We start from the raw sequence: 20211 nt of genomic DNA, 5'->3' as shown, positions 1-20211 counted from the left end.
ACAAGAAATACATCACAGGCAGTGGGAGAAGGGAACCCTCCTCCCCCTCAAACAGCAGGAAATGTGTTTCATGAACACTGCCCATATCATGTGCCAAGAAATAGGATCTCTCAGCTGCCTGACAGAAGGTCAGCAGTCAGTGCCTTTCCTGACATCATACTGGCCAAACTGACGTTTATTTACCTTTGATTACTCCACTACCTTCTATATAAAGATGCCAATTGGTCCAATTAGACTTGCCTTCAGCTAGGCACATTCTGCCACCTCAAATACATTATTATATTTATCCATTTTACTATTATACTTCAACACTACAGGGTCCATAGTCATGTCAGTAATTGTTTCTTAGAGGAGCTTACAATCTAAGCCTTACCTAACCAATCACCTTGCGAATATGCTTATGAGATATAGAAGTACTGTAAAAGCATGCAGACATGAAAGGTAAGGCATCTTTCCCCTAGGAGGCTAAAGGCACTGAATTCACCTCCTGTCAGCTGGTCCTGTGCACTGGCTGGGTGATTGTTTCGGCTTGGGCAATGGAGAGGCAGCCACCCCACTGAGTCTCATCTAAGTGCAGCCATGCTCAGAAGTGACATGCCATGGTTTTCTGCAGCAACGTGTCAAAACAATGACACACATGGAGTTACAAAAGCTGCCATTTGGCTTTATGAAATTGCAGCAGAAAGCCGTTTGTGGCCAGCATCCGGATGACTGAACTGCTTGACAAGCACACGGTTCAGCTTCCTATGTGAAAGAGGCCCAACATACAAACTCCATGCAGATGCTATCCTTTCTGATATTGCAATGTAAAAGTGCTATCCATTACATCACTTACACTGGGAAAATCAAGATGGCATACTTTTTCCTCTTATACTGTATACTATTACTATATTTGACAATACTTATAATTTTTCTACTGCAGAAGAGAATCACTGCAAGTATGATTTGAACACATGAAGCTCATTTGTACGTGTAAACAGAGGAGCAATGTGAAACTGGGCAAGACTATTGTTACAAAATAACCTGGAGCTGTTATCACTTTGCACTCACTGCAAAAGACTTGTTAATTTACAAGGCAAGACTTTAAACATTGTTATTACTGCCAACTTGCTACATGCTGGGGTGCTTTCTTCCCTTGAGTTTAGTTCTGCTTTATGACTTCAAGTGGCTACAGATATTGACATACTATTGCTCTTGGCAGCCAGGATCTGCATGGTGAGGCTGTTAAAGGATACGTCCGAGGAAATAAAGAAAATGAGGTATACTTACCTGGGGCTTCCTCCAGCCCCTGGCAGCTAATCTGTCCCTCGCCGCAGCTCCGGAGTCTGGGATTCCCTCCGTTGGAGATGCCAACCTCGCCAGGTTGTGATCTTCTGCGCCTGTGCGAGTTTGTGGTCACGCCACTTGCGCTCATGTGGCCTGCAGTGTTCTGCGCAGAACACTTCGGGCCACATGAGCGCGATCACGAGCAGCGCAGAGCTGTCGAAGGTCAGCATCTCCAACGGAGGGGATCCCGGGACACCGGAGCTGCGGCGAGGTACAGATAGGCTGCCAGGGGCTGGAGGAAGCCCTAGGTAAGTAGATCTTGTTTTATTTTATTTCCTCTGACATATCCTTTAAAATCCTCCCTTAGCCAGCAGAAATTTCAGCAAATATCATCGTTATTTTGGCAACACCAGCACCGACCATAGAGATTAAAGCTAAGCTGAAGTGAGGAAACTCACTTCAGGTTTGATACATACCTTAGTAGAGGGAAGGCTCTTTGGATACCATGTAAGGGGCTGAAATGTAAGACATAGGGCTCGATTCACAAAGCGGTGCTAACCCAGTTAGATACTTTAGGCATGATAACCATTGCACCATGCTGGTGAAAAGCCAGTTTAGGCGTGATAAGTTTAGGCATGATAAGTTTAGATAAGTTTAGATCGCGCGCAAAGTCCCGCACGCAAAGCAGCGCCATTAAACTCTATGCGAAGTGCATCAGACTTTTCTAGCGCAAAACTTTTGATCAGCTGTGCACTGTGGTGCTAACCCAGTTGGTGCTTAAACTTATCATGCCTAAACTTATCACACCTAAACTCATCACACCTAAACTTATCATGCCTAAACTGAGTTTAGGCGTGATAAAGGGCTTTTCACCAGCATGCTAACTGTTAGCAAAGCTTTGTGAATCAGGCCTATAGTCTAAAGCTAAGTACTCACGGGGGGACAATTGTAGCTGTCGCTGCACACGGGAGCGTGGGCGCGACAGTTCGTCGACAGTTCGGCGACAGCTCGTCGCCAAGTCCCTCTGCATCCACACTGCAGCAGAGGGATTAGCGATGCGGCGGAAGCTGTCGCCGAGGTTCCTCCCCCCGCCGGAAGCTCCGTGTGCCGTGTGTGGGTAGCTGTCGCTAGCCTGCATACACATGCGGGACTAGCGACAGTTCCGGCGAGGTTGCGGCGACGGCTGTAGCCGGTGATTGAACATGTCAATCGCCTGGCGACGGTTCGGAGCGCGCGCGTCATACACACGGGCGAACCGTCGCCGCAACACGCGCGTGCCACGTGGTTGCGGCGACGGCCGTACCCCGTGTGTATGAGCCTTAAGGGCTTGATTCACAAAGCGGTGCTAACTGTTGGCACGCCTGTGAAAACCCCCTTAGCACATCTAAACGAGCTTTTCGCGCGCAAAACTTTACGTGCGCAAAACTTTACGCGCGCATTGCACAGAGCGCAGGACGCTCCGCGCGAAGTGCCCATTAAAGCCTATGGGACTTAGCGCGCGCATAGGACTTTGCTAAAACATTGCACGCGGTACTTAGCGTGCGATCTGATTGAGAAAGCCGGTGCTAACCTACTTAGCACCCTGGTTAGCACACCTAAAGACTTTAGATGTGCTAAGTAGGTTAGCACTGCATAATGAATCAAGCCCTAAGTCACGGACCAAATTGTTTATTAAGGTTCAACATTTATTATACAGTCTCAAAATGGCGTAACTATGGAGCCTCAAATAAAGAGGCCTAACTGTATCAAACCTGGTCCTGGGTCCCAGCTCCTCCCCTTCTGCAGAGTAAGGCAGCAGAGTACTTTCATATTTACCTGCTCCAGGACTGCTCTAATTTTCCTAAGGGCCCTTTTCCACTAGCAATTGCTAGCGTTTGCGCTAAATGCTAGTGATTGCGATTCAGCCTAGTGATTGCGATTCAGTCCTAATTTTTCCCGGTGATTACGATCGCGATTTTGCAATGCAATGCACTGCATAGCAAAATCACGGCAAAAATCGCTCCGCGACGCGATCGCACTTTAGTAAAAAACGTATTGCAGTAGTGGAAATTGCCTACCGCGATTCCTATTTTGTGTAGCAAACCCTAGCGATTCAGCATCGCAATCACCTCTAGTGGAAAAGGGCCCTCACAGACACATGTTCTATGCTGCATACCGCTGACTCTGAATGCATGTCACGTGATTGGGAGCTGGAGGTATGCAGCTGCTGTGTTTTATCAGTCACCGGTGGTAAGGATTTGGAACCAAGGGGGTCCCGTAGGACGTTGCTGCATCCAGGCTCAAACTGACAGTGTTTCAACCAGAAACATGGTCGTCCTCTGGATGGGAAGGCAGTATACTGTTGTTCTTTAACTACTTACAATGGTGCACATACAAAGCTCTTAAGGGTCACATAAAATGGCACAGAGGGCCGCATACAGCCCGTGGGCCTTGTGTTTGACACCTGTGCTATAGCACCTTTTAAATGTTCCTGCGCCATCTGCCATTGAAGTTATTCTATTTGCTAGGTCTTCGGAACATCTCGGGCTGCCTTCAGAACTACCTGTAACCCAGAGTAATTTTGAAGAGGAGCACATCCGTACTGCGCTTTCGCAAACTTGAACTCAAATGTGCATAGTACGGAAACCCTTGTCTGCGGAACTTCTCGGGGATGCGAGTTCTGATGGCTGCCCAGAGAGCTAAATGACCTAGCAGGCCAAGTATCTTCAACCGGGGACGGCACAGGAATGACTGGACGGGCCAAGGACTGGGAAGGCTCTATGGTATCAGGAGCCTTTCCTCTACTTAGGTATGTATTAAACCTGAAGTGTCACCTCAGTTTACCCAGAGATGTGAACACATGCTCATTGATACGTATGGCTGTGTGTTAGCGTGTGCGTAGTGTGAACTAGGCCTACATAACGAATGAACGCTGTTGTATTCTGATATAACGTAATGAAGAACAGAGGCAGCAACAGGATAAAATCAATTCTTAAAACGTTTAAAATTGCTTAGGAGGCAGTGGTGGACTTACTCCCCCGCAAGCAGACACAAAAACTGTGTATTGAAAACAATCAGATTTATTGGTACACTCCAGGGGTTTTTTGCAACGCGTTTCGAAGGTATATTCCCGCTTCCTCAGGCAATAACAAATAGGAGTACACACAGTACAGTCTCAAGGTCACGATAAGCGCGTCTGTTTCGCTTCCTCAGGCAATAAAAAATAGGAGTACACACAGTACAGTCTCGAGGTCACGCCTCAGAGGCACTTATCGTGACCTTGAGACTGTACTGTGTGTACTCCTATTTGTTATTGCCTGAGGAAGTGGGAATATACCTGAAAGTGGGCGTGGTCAAACTTTACATGAACATAGTATTAGTGTAGCAAATATATTAAATAGGCAGTATTTCACATAAAAAAGTCCCTTACCTGGCTTCTGTCGTCTTCGGTTGGCTAGCCTGTGTGCTGTACACGGCTGGTGGTTTTTCTAGGCTTGCTGGTGGTGATGCTAGGCTGCCTGGCTGGTGGTGATTCTTTGCCAGCCTGGCTGATGGTGATGCTGTGCTGGCATTGATGCTGTACTGGCCTGGCTTTGCTGGGCCTGGGGCTTTGCTAGGTGATTTGTTGGAGGCTTTGTTGGGCTGGGAAATTTGCTGGGGTGAGAACTTTGCTGGTCTGGGGGCATTTTTGGGCTCTTTGCTGGGCTGGGGGCTTTGCTTGGCTGTACGCTTTGCTGGGCAGGGGCCCGGGAGCTTTGCTAGGGCACAGGGGCTTTGCTGGGCTGGGGCCCTGGGGCTTTGCTGAGGCCTGGGGGCTTTGTTTTGCTGGAGGCTTTGCTGAGGCCTGGGGGCTTTGATATGCTGGGCTGGGGGATTTGTTATGCTGCGCTGGGGGCTTTATGCTGCGCTAGGGGGCTTTGTTATGCTGTGCTGGGGGACTTTATGCTGCGCTGAGTGGCTTTGTGCTGCTGCGCTGGGGGGCTTTGTTATGCTGTGCTGGGGGGCTTTGTTATGCTGGGCTGGGGACTTTATGCTGCTGCACTGGGGTGCTTTGTAATGCTGGGTTGGGGGGCTTTGTTATGCTGGGCTGGGGTGCTTTGTAATGCTGGGCTGGGGGGCTTTGTTATGCTGGGCTGGGGTGCTTTGTAATGCTGGGCTGGGGGGCTTTGTTATGCTGCGCTGGGGTGCTTTGTTATGCTGCGCTGTGGGCCTTGTTATGCTGGGCTGGGGGGCTTTGTTATGCTGCGCTGTGGGCCTTGTTATGCTGGGCTGGGGGGCTTTGTTATGCTGCGCTGTGGGCCTTGTTATGCTGGGCTGGGGGGCTTTATGCTGCTGGGCTGGGGTGCTTTGTTATGCTGGGCTGGGGGGCTTTATAATGCTGCGCTGGGGTGCTTTATGCTGTGCTGGGGGGAGGGTCTTTGTGCTGTTGCGCTTTATGCTGTGCTGGGGGGCTTTGCTGGAGGGCTGGTTGCAGCGCTACAGACCTCAGATCGCGGTGACTGGGGAAGGAAGAGCAGGACGCACATACAGGAAATTATGTCACTTCCACATTTGAAATGCCTTCCCCAGTCGCCACGATCTGAGAGGACTGATAATGGCAGGAGCCGGCACACTGCGGAGGAAGGCGGGGCACCTGAAGTCATTATATCCGGGGCACCATGGCAACAGGTTCGGTGGCGGTACCCCGTATAAAAACCCCTAGCGACGCCTGTGTTGACTGCAATGCTAATGCCTGCCGTACGGTATCACTCGGCAATGCACTGCAGAATGTGCTGAAAGCACTCGCTGGTAGTGTGGCCAGTCTCATAGAGACTAATTGCGATAGGGGAGCAGCCAACAACTGACGACAGAGAGGGATGCAACGCCCTAGTGTGAAAGATGCCTAAAGCACACCTGACGTGAGAAAGATATGTAGGCTGACATTTTTATTTCCTTTTAAACAATGCAAGTTACCTGGCTGTTCTGCTGATCATCTGCCTCTATAGAGCTTATGTACACATGCTGGTTTGAACTTGTCCATGGTGGACAATTAAGACTGCCTTGGTCAAGAAGCGTGAGGCAAACCAGCGTGTATACTGTAGCCACCCGACATCTGCTAAAGATCAGTCACGCTGGATTGTTAGCAATCCCCAAGCACCATCTGATCACATTGTAAACTGCTCCATCGCTTGACGCTCGTTGTCCAACCATATACCTTCATAGCTACAGACGCATCGCTAGCCTGGATGCTAGTGATGCATATATTCTGCAGTGGCACTGCACTGTCGCCCAATGGATTGAGTTACCGATCCCTGCCTCCATGTGCACGAGACTTTACTTTCAGCCATAGACCCTGAACAAGAATGCAGATCAGATGCTCTAACTGAAGTCTGACTAGATTGGCCACAGGTGTGTGACTACTGACTACTGATGCCAGACAGTTCAGCAGGACAGTCAGACAACTGGTATTGTTTAAAAGGAACTAAATATGGCAGCCTCCATATGCTATAATGTTATTTATAAGGATTACCATTCATGATGCATAAACGTGTAAGTTTAAGTGAAAGGATGTGTAAGTGCAGACAGATAACTGCAGTTCATCAGTGGAAACAACATGGTTTATGCAACTGAAAATCTCTTGTGTATGAGTATCTTAATTATTAAATAATTTACAGCTAATTTATCATGAAGGATATATTTTATTTTACAGATAGATTTTTGTCAACGTTATCATTTCATTCACAATTCTAGTGAAAACAGAAACTAGACTATGTAAACTTTTGAACTGCAGAACAGATTTTGCAATGACAACTTCCGATTCACATTGTAATACGTTATTACTTTTTGCCCTTCCCCTTACTGCTTGCTCCCTTCCCTTTCCCCTTCCCCTTTCCTTTTTTTTTCTTTTTCTTGGACTTCATTGTTTTGCGGACCTGATATCCTTTCCAGTGTGCTTGGATAATTGTGGCTGCATGGTTCTTGCGGGCGAGCTCTTCCTCTTCAGCCTCCTTCCGCAACTGGGCCAATCTTCTTTCCTCCATAATCTGGACATACTCCACCTCCAAGACGGCCAGCTTCTCCTTCAGCTCTGCTAGCTGAGCCTTCTCCTCTTCATACACAGCCTCTAGTTCTTCCAGTTCTGTCTGTAATATGGAGAAATACGAATTGAGAAGCTTTAGCAATGAAACCCAATACACTTCAGTATAGCGTATTTTTTGTTTTCATTTGCAATGCTGTGCAGAGGGTTTGGAACCCATTTCTGGAAAGAAAACTCCTCTTCCACTGTGGGTCAGAGGTCCATGCTTGCCATATTAGGTTAGCATAGCTAAAGTCAACCATTTCAAGGCAGATGAAAGTTTAACAGTCTAAATTCATCCTGCAGTGTTTTTTTTAATAATGATTTGCAATGTTATTATTATTAAACCCCCAAAATTGTCCGCCCCACAAAAACAAGAATGTCTTATCCCCTTGTTTCACCTGTAGGCCGATTTTAGCCAAACAACATGTGCATCCTGCCTCTTGATGAATACCAGCTCACATAGTCCATGACATGGAGGAGGGGGATTGCTCTGAAAGAGATGGCAAGAACTCTATACCCCCTCTTGCAAAGCCTCCTTGTCCATGTCAACAACACAGGCTTATCCACATCTTACACTTGTGAAGGTGGGGGGGAACCACCCTACACATGTGATGGTAGGTTCTGGGGGACTTATGGTACAATCTAGGACTACCTACTTATAATGAATGATTCAAAATTAAGCTTAAAAATTAAGCTTTTTTAAATAAAAGCCAACAGAGCTGCAGTTCTACCTCTTCTTTCCTGTTGCTATTCTCTGCCTCAATACTCTGTACTTGCCTCTTTCTACTATACTCCTATACTCCTTCACTCCTCCAAAGCAGTTACTGCTGTATGGTTTGTAGACAACGCAGCAGAAAGACAATCAGATGTATGAAGGTACATAGGGTTGTTAACAGAGCAAATGTCACGTTCTTTCAGAATTTAAAGAGGAACTCCAGTGAAAATAATGTAATAAAAAAAGTGCTTCATTTTTACAATAATTATGTATAAATGATTTAGTCAGTGTTTTCTCATTGTACAATCTTTCCTCTCCCCGATTTACATTCTGACATTTATTACATGGTGACATTTTTTACTGTGGGCAGGTTATGTAGCTGCTGCTAGCTGTTTTGGCAGTTGGAGACAGCTGAAAACAGCTATTTCCCACAATGTAACAAGGTTCACAGACAGGAAACTGCCAAGAGTCCTCAGACCTTCTTGTGGGAGGGGTTTCACCACAATATCAGTCATACAGCGCCCCCTGATGGTCTGTTTGTGAAAAGCAATAGATTTCTCATGTAAAAGGGAGTATCAGCTACTGATTGGGATACAGTTAAATTCTTGGTTGGAGTTTCTCTTTAAGGAGTGTCCCTAAATCCTTAGGTAGGTGGCCAACTCATTTCATTAGCTCTGACTCCGAAGGGTGACATTTTGTTAGCAGGTATATAAAAGTGAACACTTCTTTTAAAATGACCATTCATAATATCGCTTTCCTATACATACAGACATAATTCATTTGCTGTTGATCTTACTTGTTTATCTCCCATATCTGCATCGTATTTCTGGATCCAGTTCTCTATTTCAGTTTCTACCTTATACTTTTTCTGTAAAATTGAGAAAAAGAAAAAGGATTTTAAGTGGACAGTGTATTTAACATTATTACTATAATTATTTTGCATTTTTATAGGACTGACACTTTTTCTGCTGATCTCTTACAGTAACTGTATTTTTGTTGTTATAGCCCCCTGTGTCACTCCCATTGCATCCCCTCTATTATGGTACCCCTATTATATGGCCAATATTAGGTGGTACCTTGCAGGTGTGATGTGTGGAGTTTCCGATTCAGAATATCATCTGTGACTCCCCAAAAACACCCAAGAGGAGACGGGCTAATGGTTGTGGGGATCTTATGGTGAACTCTGAAAGCCCTTTTTACTAGTAAGTGAGCTCCCAGATATCCACCCTCTACCATGGGAACCTGTATAGGGGTACTTTTTACCCATTACCACAAATAGTTACAAGTAGAAAGCACACCAACAACATAACAATCAGTTAAAAATTATACATATTAATAATAAAAATAATAAAAGTTTTGATCAGTGCACTGAGCTGTAACCCACAACAAACATCTTTGAATTTCCTGCTGGGGCTTCCCATTGCTTTATTGTAAGGACCAGTGAGAACTATTCATGAAGACTCCTTGCCATGGATTCTCACTAGCCCAGATTAAAGAGGAACTCCAGTGAAAATAATGTAATGGAAAAAGTGCTTAATTTTTGCAATAATTAGGTAGTCAGTGTTTGCTGATTTACATTCTAAGGTAGGATAGAAAGGTGCTGGCACTGCAGCTAAGGGTTCAGGGAGGGTTGCAGGGGTGCAGACCAGGTATCCGGTGCGATGCAGATAGACCAGCGTGCTCAGGCTCAGATAGACATCATATGCAGGCAGAGAAAAGGATGAGAAATGCTGGCACTGCTGTAAACTGCTTGTTTATTCATAACACATGGTGCAACATTGTGGATTCAAATGTATGCATATTGAGACGTAACATACCGTTTTACTGGTAAAGCTGTGCGGTGGGTGCTGGGGGATGATAGCCTTACAGCCGTTTCGTGCAGATGCGCTTCTACGGAGGCAGCCTCCGTAGAAGCGCATCTGCGCGAAACGGCAGTAAGGCTCTCATCCCCCAGCACCCACCGCACAGCTTTACCAGTAAAACGGTATGTTACGTCTCAATATGCATACATTTGAATCCACAATGTTGCACCATGTGTTATGAATAAACAAGCTGTTTACAGCAGTGCCAGCATTTCTCATCCTTTTCTCTGCTTGCATCTGATTTACATTCTGACATTTATCACATGGCGACATTTTTACTTCTGGCAGGTCTGTGGAAGGAGATGATGTATTTTTGGCAGTTAGAAATAGCTGATATTTTCCACAACGCAACAAGGCTCCCACAGTGTGATGTCAGTACCTAGGTGCTGACATCACACGGTGGGAGAGGTTTCATCACGACATCGGCCAAACAGAGCCCCCTGATGATCCGTTTGAGAAAAGGGAAATAGTTCTCATAGGAAAGGGGGTATCCGCTATTAATGGGGATGAAGTTCAATCCTTGGTTACGGTTCTTTTAAAAAAAAAGCAAAAATAAAAAAAAACAAACAATGGGAAACATTGGCAAATGGGATATTCTAAGAGGTAAATGCTTTGGCTCTTGGTCAGTGTTTTGTGGGAATGAGGCAGTAGGACCATGGTGCCAAGGAGCTCTACAATCAACACTTTGCAGAGGCACGTCTATGACTTGGATTATGGTGGTACACATTAACACAAACTTTTATTTCTGGTATGTGACACTTTCAAAGAGTTTATCATGGAGTCTGTGTGTAGGTTTTCATCTTTTTTTTTTTTTTTTTTTTTACACCTTTACTCTTGATGGGAATGGGTACTAATGCACCACTGCACTCATTCCTCTATTAGAGGACTAACCTCATTATTTAAGGGTAACAAGATCCACGGGGGAACTGCACACCTACCATGAAGGTGCAGGATTAGAAATATCAAATTGTAAAATCAGGTAATCCGCTCACTCTGTATGAACCAAGTTCAAAGTTTTAATCAGAATCTCGTGACATACGCCATTCCATCGACCAACGATTCGTTTCGGGGCCACGCAGGGTCCCCTTTGTCAAGGCAGCAAAACACAGAACACCATTCTGTGTTTTGCTGCCTTGACAAAGGGGACCCTGCGTGGCCCTGAAACGAATCGTTGGTCGATGGAATGGCGTATGTCACGATATTCTGATTAAAACTTTGAACTTGGTTCATACAGAGTGTGCGGATTACCTGATTTTATCATTATTTAAGGGGGATACCTTTCTACAGACTCCTCCACCCCAAGATTATAACCCCTCCTCCTGGGAACCAAAGTTGGAAAAGAGTCTGGGAAAAAGTACTCTGGAAGAGGAAGGTGATTTCTACCCCCCTTGCAAGGTACCCCCCAATGTTATGAGCAATAAGGGCTGCTATTTTTAGGTGGTGTAGCCCTGCACTTGTGGGCTAAGCCTTCCTGAAGTTTTAACTAACAAAAGTGGCTTTTTCACTTAGGTCTCACCTAGAAGCAGTTGAAAAAAGTTTTACTCATTTTTGACATAAACTACACTCACCACATCTGAAAGTGATCTAAGAATTAGAAGAAAAGAATGACAGACCACTTAAAAGATCACTAATTTTCACTACTTTGGCATGCAAGGATATTTCTGCATGTTACTGCATATTTATCTGAACCATAAAAAATTTCATGCGTTATGACATTGCTAGCTCTTATTATAACTGATCCAGGTCCATTGGCTGAGGCCGGTTTCACACTGTGGATTGGCGGCAGTGGTGGGGCCCAGGGGCCGCACTGCCAAAAACAGACCTTCAGGGATTACCGCGTTAGTACACGGTAATCCCCGTCTGGCATCTAGCCAAGCAGGAAGTGATGCTCACTTCCTGTGGTTGATGCGATCACATGCTCGTGTGCGTATTGCAAAAAATATGCTACCGTGCATGAGCGACACACAGCGAATACGCTTCTGTGCATGCGCAACGCGGTGGGTTTTCATACTGACACGTATAGACTTATATGACTTCCAGTCCGCCACACATCAACGCAGCACTGCGCGGTAACGTAGATCTGTCCGAGCATCAGGGATGTGGGAAAAACGTCACTTCCATCGCATCGCGCCATACTGCGTCAGTATGAAATTGCCCATAGACTTTCATTGCCCTGGGTGGGGTGTGGTAAAATTACCGGACCTCCCCTGTGTGAAAGGGCCGTGAAGCTGTACTGTAAGACCTAGCGAGCGTTCTGGAATGATAGAGTTCAAAAGTCCTAAAACATAACTGCACCTTTCTGAGGCTTAGTTCAATCTCACGATTTTCAGCAATAGCACCATTAAGTTGTGTTCTGAGCTGCTGCAGATCCTGTTGAAACTTTGCGCATTTCCCTTCTGATGCTCGGCGGTCTGACTTCTGCTGATTCTCTGCTTCCTGCATTGTGCGCCTTACTTGGGTTTCTGAAGCCTTCTCTAGCTGGTGTAAACTGATTTTCAGTTGTCGGATAATCTCATTTTTCTTTGCAATCTGTAGAGGAGAAACACAAACTAGTGATGACGGCCAAAATATCTTAAACTATTCCTGCACTATAAGGACTGCTGCCTTTTTCTTTGTAAAATTAGGTTGTATGCATAAGCAGTGCCGGTGTGGCGAGACGCACGTTTACAGTTCCTTTTTTAAAGGACACCTGAAATGAGAGGAATATGGAGGCTTCCATATTTACTTGGTTTTAAACAACACCAGTTGCCTGGCGTCCAGCTGATCATTCATGCGGTAGTGTCTGAATCAAGCATGAAACAAGCATGCTGCAAATCCTGCCAAACTACAGATATGCATACTTTTTCAGGATCTATGGCTAAAAGTATTAGAGAAAGAGTATCAGCAGGACAGCCAGGCAATGTGCTTTGTTTAAAGGACAACCGAGGTGACATGCGAAATGATGATATAGACATGTGTATGTACAGTGGCAAGCACACAAATAACTAGGCTGTGTTCCTTTTTTTCTTTATCTACCTGAAAGAGTTAAATATCAGGTATGCAAGTGACAGTTTCTGACCGGGTCGGACTGGCTCAGACTATAGCATAACCCTCACTGATAAGTAATTACAGCCATAAAATACTTTCCTGTCAGTAATTGGATTCTGGGAGCAGGAAAGAGATAAAAAAAGTAAATAATACATAGATTTGAGCTCTAGCATACTTCAGCGGAGGTGTCACTGAGCAGAGACAATGAAACAATAAAACGTAAAATCTAGATAAAATCTAGATTTAAATATAAAATAAAACTGTGGGATATCTAAAAAAGGTCATGTTTAAGAGAAGGAGGATATATACAATTGTTTTGCTCGTCAGTTTATTTTCACCTCGGATGTCCTTTAACCTCCTTGCCGGTTATCCCGAGCTCAGCTCGGGGTAACCTGCGCAGGAGGATTTCTCAGGCCCCGCTGGGCCGATTTGCATAATTTTTTTTTGTTACAAGCAGCTAGCACTTTGCTAGCTGCTTGTAACATTCGATCGCCGCCGCTCGTCGCCGATCCACCGCTACCCGCTGCGCCGAACCGCCCCCCGCCCCAGACCCCTGCGCAGCCTGGCCAATCAGTGCCAGGCAGCGCTGAGGCGCGGATCGGGATTCCCTGTGACGTCCCGACGTCCATGACGTCTGTGACGTCATCCCGCCGGGTCGCCATGGCGACCGGGGAAGCCCAGCAGGAAATCCCGTTCTGAACGGGATTTCCTACTTACTCTGATCGCCGAAGGCGATCGGAGTGGGTGGGGGGATGCGTCCGCTCAGCGGCTATCATGTAGTGAGCCTTCGGCTGTCTACATGATTTGAAAAAATAAAAAAAAAGTGCTGCTCTGCCTCCTTGCCGGGGAGAATTAGACCGGCAAGGAGGTTAAAAGGAAATAAATAGGACTGCCTCCATATCACTCTCACTTTAGTTTTCCTTTAACGTGAGAGTTTTAAAAATGAAAATGTCTCTGTATTTTAATGAGAGCATCTATTGGCTGAATATACTCATTACACTCTGCAGAAGCCTTGTAAAGCCCAATATCCACCTGCCAGCTAAAAGCAATGTAAATCACCTGTAAAGCTTAAAGTGAACCGAGCACCTTTTTTTCACTCAGGACATTTCTATAGCACATGAAAAATGTATGCCGACTATCTGTTTCATTATTAAAATAAACTTTAATTTTACCTTGTATTTTACATTCAAAGTTGTTAAATTGGCCTGTTTGAGCAGGCCTGCCGACCGTCCCCAGCCGCAGAGAGTTCAGGAACCTCTAATTGTTTTATTGCGCTAATTACCAAGAGGTAAACAAAGCCTTTCATCAACAAAGGGGGTGAATAATTAGGAGTGTCTTTTCAAAGCCAGGGTGTGTGTCAATGTGTCAAGATAGCATCTCTGACTTCTGTAAATAAGGAATGTGAGAAGGGGAGGGGGGAACATGGCAGCTTCTATGTCAGGAGGGATTCAAGTGAAAGAGAATGTGGTCAGTTCACTTTAAAGGACTTACGAGGCCAGTATAGTGAAAAAAAGTGAATTACCTCCTTAACCTTGTACGGCACGGAGGACGCCGTCCGCGCCCTCCGTGCCGATCCGCCGGGTCCCCTCGCTCGTCAGCCCCCCCCCCGGGATGGCTCCCGACCCCACGGCCGGGTCGGGCTCCCCTGCCTCTCCTAAAATGGCCGCTCGCTTTGGCCGCGGCTGCGCAGTCCGCACAGCCGCGAGTGCGGCTGCGCAGCTCTAGGGCCAACCTCCCCGATCCACGCTACGCGGATCGTCACGGAGGGCGCGGACGGCGTCCTCCGTGCCGTACAAGGTTAAGGAGGTAATTCACTTTTTTTCACTATACTGGCCTCGTAAGTCCTTTAAAGAGGAACTGTGGTGAAAATAACATAATGAATAACATTGCTTATTGTTCACAATATTCATTTATCAATTATTTTCTCAGTGTTTGTGTAACGAAAAATCTGCAACGCCGGATGGATTGCGGAAATATAGTCGCATCCAGTCCGGCAAGCGGACCTTCCAACGCGGGATGCGGAAATTCGTCCGCATCCGCTGCGCACACCTGTCCGAGCACTCTGCTCCAAACTCACCAACATGCTGTTCACCAGGGTTCTGCCATCTTGCCTCTAGGGGGTGCGGCCGCACGCCAGACACGCCTTTATACTCTTAGAAAGCGTGTCAGCTGACCTGGAGGTCAGCTGACATTTTAGCCTGCTCTGATTGGTTGCTGCCTGGGGTGGAGACTTCTCTCCCAGGCAGTATATAAGGAAGTGCTTTTCAGTCACACTTCGTCTGTGTTTGCGATACCCTGTGTCAGCACTCAGACCTTAGACTAGATCCCAGGTGTTGAAACCAAGGACTTCACACCTAGACTAGGAGATTATTATTGTTATTGATTCTCTGTGTATGATTCTGTGCCTGTCTTGACTTCTCTTCTGCTTCCTGATTCTGTACTCTGCCAGCCCGTACCGTTAACGACTATTGGCTTGGTTCCTGACTATTCTCTCGTCTCACGTCTCTGTACTGTTGCCGCCTGTACTGTTGCCGAACCTCTTTCTGTCTGACCTTGCTCCCTTCAGTGGAACGTCTCCCACTGTTGGGTTATTATCTGAGGCTTGCCTCCCTGAGATGCCGGCCCTAGCAGACCGTTACTGCCAGAGGCCGAGATTCCTCCACTGCCACTTTGGGGGATCTCACACACGGGGTTCCCATTCAGAGGTAACCACACCTCTGAGGAATTGCCGTGTGGTGGATATTTCCACAACTTTGTGAATATTTACTGCTTTGTTTATTTCCATGTTGTTCGTGTGTCCACTGCTTTACATCTACCCGCATTATTAGCAATTCCGCAGATTGCTATATAATCGGGTCTATCCTTGTATTATTGGCGATACTGCGGATCCCCAATAATCAAGGTTCGGGGTGTGACACTGGTCTGAGTAGATCATTTCAGGCACTTACCGTGTTAGTGAGCCTTCCGCTGATTTACCATCAGGAAGATACTGACTATTTCACTCTACATATCTGCATTAGTGGTGATTCTGTATATCACCACTTAATCAGATATTTGTGCCTCTTGCTGACACCAATCGTTACAGTTTGTCCAATGTAAAATCTTTCCTCTCCCTGATTTACATTCTGATATTTATCCCTGGTTGTGACATCTTTAATCCTGCCAAGTGATCTGTACGAAATGTTCATTACTGAGAGTTCAACTGCTTGCTTGGCAATTGGAAAAACCTGATATTTCTTACAATGCAACGAGCTTCACCGACAGCAAACTATGGGGACCTTGGTCATGACATCATATTGTGGGAGGGGTTTCACCACACTATCAGCCAAACTCCCCCCCCCCCCAATGATCTATTTGAGAATAGGCAAAGCTTTCTTGTGGGAAAGGGTGTATCAACTGCTGATTGGAATGAAGTTCAATCCTTAGTTTAAGTTCCTCTCTAAATGATGAATGGCTCTTTGGACAGAAGATTAAATTCTGATTATACAAACGCTTTCTGCAAATCACTTGGAGTTTTAGAAGATCACTCTAACCCAAGTGATTTTTCATAGGGTGAAAAGCCCATGTTAGCTGGATCCAAATTATTTTTGTTATCTCCGCATTGGGGACTAAGGGTTAAAAGTGTTTTGTAGAAGGACCCAAACTTTAGAAATTCAAGCCACAGTACACATTTAGGCTACTTGCACACCAAGACGTTGCGTTAGGTGCTACGTTAAGGTCGCATAACGTGCACCTAACGCAACGTATGGTGGTGCGGGAGAGGACGGTAGAGTGAGACGCGTTAGGCGGCTCTATCCGTATAAGGTCTCCCAGAGTGGCGCTGATTGGCGCTGAACGTGCGCCTGTAACGTCTTAGTGTGTAGCAGCCTTAAAAACAGTCTGAGATTCCCCCCTCCCCCCCCCCCCCCCCCCCCCAAGCACTTTTCACTCCTCACTATCGAAACCTGAGACGCTATCTTTCCCAATTGAATTCCCTCTCCTCACTGGGTCTTGGAAGCTGAATCTTTACAAGGGATCCCCTGGATAACCACTTAGAACAAGTGAAGAAAATAAAGGGATTGGTGCTTATAATTTCAATGTAAGACTTTAATAGTATAAATTGGTAAAATATCAGTACATAAAATTGTGTAGGTACTCACGTCAGGTTTCCTGGAGGCAGTTTCTGACCTTTGCCATCTACAAACTACCTTGGGAGGCGCCTATGCAAGTACTGTTTGTTTTTCTACTTTTCACACCACGCAGGCTGGTATTCCAAGGGAATTTGTGCCTGCACCCCCTAAGCAATACCAGCCTACATGGTCCATATATGATTTGTGGGTTTTCTGTAAAAAGAGGGTAACAAGCCTTTGCTCCTCCTTTAATGAGGGCCCTTGTCCAATATTGGACTATGGGATTGTGAAATTGGCTGCCATTTTGGACACAGCCAAGTACACACACACACACACACTTTAAAAACAAACAGCTTTATGATGCAGTCACTGGTGATTCTCTTCCTGAAAGGCAGTACAAAAACTGTAGTACTGAAACTGGAAATACTAAATAATAAACAGGATAGCAAAAACTCAGGCAAGTAAAATAATCCACATGAATGTATTTCACCTCTGTCATATCTGTTTGCCTTAAGAAAATAGAATGTTGTTCATGAATAGTAAGTACATAATTATGGCATGCATAAAATACTTGAGAGAGTTGTCTGTGTGTTGAATACCTCATTGTCGCGATCAAGAATAGCTGCATTAAGCTCCTCCTCTAAAGCAGACAAAGCCTCTCGGTTCTTGTGGTCCCGGAGGGTGAGCTCTTGCAGGTAGTGCATTCTCTCGTCCTTTTCTAGTGGACTAGTCAGGAGCATCTCAAATAAAAATCCTCTCAACTCTGACAGGACCTGGATCAGTTTCTGGAAGTCCTGATTCCGTGCTTGTCCTTCAGCTCTAAGTGTTTTACTTGCAGTAGGATTGGCCAAGAACAACCTCAAGATATTCCTTACCGAGCTTTGAACTCCTTGATGAAGCACTGCCATATCGACCCTTGATTTCTCCCACACTGATTCTGCTTCATCCTCCTCTTCAGCTGCTTCTTGACTGAAATGGTTGAGTTGTCGCTGCATGTTATCTCGAAGCCTCTGATGTTCCCTCAATGCCCCTGATAACTCAGAGCCAAACACTATGCTATATCTATCCAGGTTTTCAATTGCATGTTGAAAAAGGCTTACAATTTCAAGTCTTTTGATTGTGTCATCAAGCACTGCCACTACCCTTTGAGTTTCCACTGAGCTTAGCTTCTTCCGTCCAGGTTCCAGCATCTTCATGCCTTCAGCGGTGGGCTGCAGCTTCTGAACTGATCTTAGAACTTTCCCTCCAATTTCATATTGCTGAGGTGACACCAATAATGGCACCTGGGACACAGGCAGAACCTCTGAGGCCATATTTACTGAAGCCTTGATGTCAAATATCAACTCATCTCATCATATTCACCATGGAAAATCTAAATGGTTGAAGAAGCAAAATAAAATATAATTAGGAGTTTGCATATATAAAATGAAATAACCCTCAGATACCACCAGTATTATTTATTGAAATATCCAAAAGACAAACATATTTGAACACAAATCCACAGACAGTTCCCCTTACTAGCCAGCCTTTCAACAGCTTCAAAACCACATTATTCAACCAAAATCTGACTGCAGATTATGTACTATCAGTATGGACACAGTGTAACAGCTTACAGTACATACTAGGGTTTACATCTCAAACTTTGTCAAAGAATAAGTCCAAGTGCATTGCATTAGCATTTACGGCCCCATGTAAAGTTTAATGCAAACCTGAACTGAAATTAAACTGATGAGATTTATTATTATGTATTTATATAAAACTGATATCTTCTGCAGCACTTTACAGAGTACAAACTAATGTCACTGACTGTCCTCAGAGGAGCTCACAATCTATTCCTTCCACAGTCATAAAATGACAAATATACAACCTATAGACTGCAAGTGACTGATCCCAAGTCCATAATTGATCTCTTTCTTGAAAAGCAAATCGGACATGCTAGAAAACATTGATCAAAATACTGGCCATCATTCCGTGTGTACGTGCTTTCCATTCGTGTTCGATAAATATGTGATTGGAAATCTGATTGAAATTTAAAACAATCCCATACATGTGTATGCTAGCTTTCTTCTATGGCTCACTCACTGGAATAGGGTCTGAAGTAAAACTTGGATGGTGTCTGTACCAGGCTTAGGGCAATAACATGTAACTGCGTTAGAACCAGATATATAGAGTGGCACTCCCTCCTAAACAGTCTGCAGAAGCAAGTGATTGAAAATAAGCAAACAAATGTCTCTCTCACCCTTCCTCCGGTACTCTTGAGTTCACTTGCTCAGACGTGTGCTCATCGGATCACAAAACGAAAAGAGACTAACGGTTATGATTAAGGAGAAAAAGAATAACATCCGGGCACCTTCCGTCTTCAATAGTATTACAGTGTTTATTCATCATCACAGGTAACATACCATTGATGCTTTCAGCTGTACATCAAAGTGGTGGTGGTGAGTTGGAGGTGGGGGTGCCGGGTATCAGTCGGGGCTTGTGACGGCCGTTTCGCGTCTTACTAGACGCTTGGTCACGCTGTGCTCCAATACAATTCACCACCACCACCACTTTGATGTACAGCTGAAAGCATCAATGGTATGTTACCTGTGATGATGAATAAACACTGTAATACTATTGAAGATGGAAGGTGCCCGGATGTTATTCTTTTTCTCCTTGAACATAACCATTAGGGCAATAACATCCCTGACAGATTTAAGCCCTACTGCATAGAGCCAAATTAATCCACGCCATGCACTGATGAGGATCAAACAATCCGAAACAGTCTGTATGCATGTTGGATTATTATGGCTCTGTACAAATTAACAAGCTGACACATCATTGCATTCCAGCGGTTCTGGAGGTGTGTTTAGCTTCTAAGGGTACAATAGTTAATTTGCATATATTCAGCAGTGGTGCCTGGGAGACATCTCAAGCTCACTCCAACCTGAATTATCGCAAATTCTTTCTGTTTTAGGAAAGCAAACTTTTGTTTTTCTTGACAGATTTAATAAAAGTGATCTAATAAATCAGAAAAATCAATATGTTTTTGGCTATAGTAAAAGCTCGTGATATCCTCTCCTATGATAATTGAGAAATTCTGCGCCTACCGATGCTGGCCCCCTGTTGCGGCTTCTTCAGCTGTTCTGTCTACTGCTGCACTCTGTCAGTGTACAATCACTATGGAGACCAATCACGTGACAAACCTTGCCCAGC

The 20211-nt window shown here is 45.2% G+C and overlaps 1 protein-coding gene across 1 annotated transcript; it reads right to left on the bottom strand.

Annotated features, from left to right (window-relative positions):
- Positions 1 to 6903: 6903 nt before the first annotated feature.
- IQCD (IQ motif containing D) lies at positions 6904 to 20187 on the bottom strand. The gene is made up of 5 exons (XM_068271492.1): positions 20106 to 20187; positions 17616 to 18388; positions 12176 to 12409; positions 8815 to 8886; positions 6904 to 7367 (listed from the first exon to the last, which is right to left on the bottom strand). Exons 2-5 carry the CDS (start codon positions 18327 to 18329, stop codon positions 7062 to 7064), a joined length of 1326 nt encoding a protein of 441 aa, XP_068127593.1. The 5' UTR covers positions 18330 to 18388; positions 20106 to 20187; the 3' UTR covers positions 6904 to 7061.
- Between the last annotated feature and the right edge of the window lie 24 nt (positions 20188 to 20211).

This window comes from Hyperolius riggenbachi, chromosome 1 (assembly GCF_040937935.1).
Source record: "Hyperolius riggenbachi isolate aHypRig1 chromosome 1, aHypRig1.pri, whole genome shotgun sequence".
Taxonomy (NCBI): Eukaryota; Metazoa; Chordata; class Amphibia; order Anura; family Hyperoliidae; genus Hyperolius; species Hyperolius riggenbachi.
The sequence above is the reverse complement of the archived record's forward strand: the minus strand, read 5'-3'. Positions and strand labels throughout refer to the sequence as shown.

Excerpts from the sequence above, each read along its gene's own strand:
- IQCD (XM_068271492.1), bottom strand. The coding sequence starts at position 18,329 with ATGGCCTCAGAGGTTCTGCCTGTGTCCCAGGTGCCATTATTGGTGTCA. Across the intron at positions 12,410-17,615 it reads TTCTTGATCGCGACAATGAG|ATTGCAAAGAAAAATGAGAT; the intron begins GTATTCAACACA and ends TCTCCTCTACAG. Across the intron at positions 7,368-8,814 it reads CAGATATGGGAGATAAACAA|ACAGAACTGGAAGAACTAGA; the intron begins GTAAGATCAACA and ends TCCATATTACAG.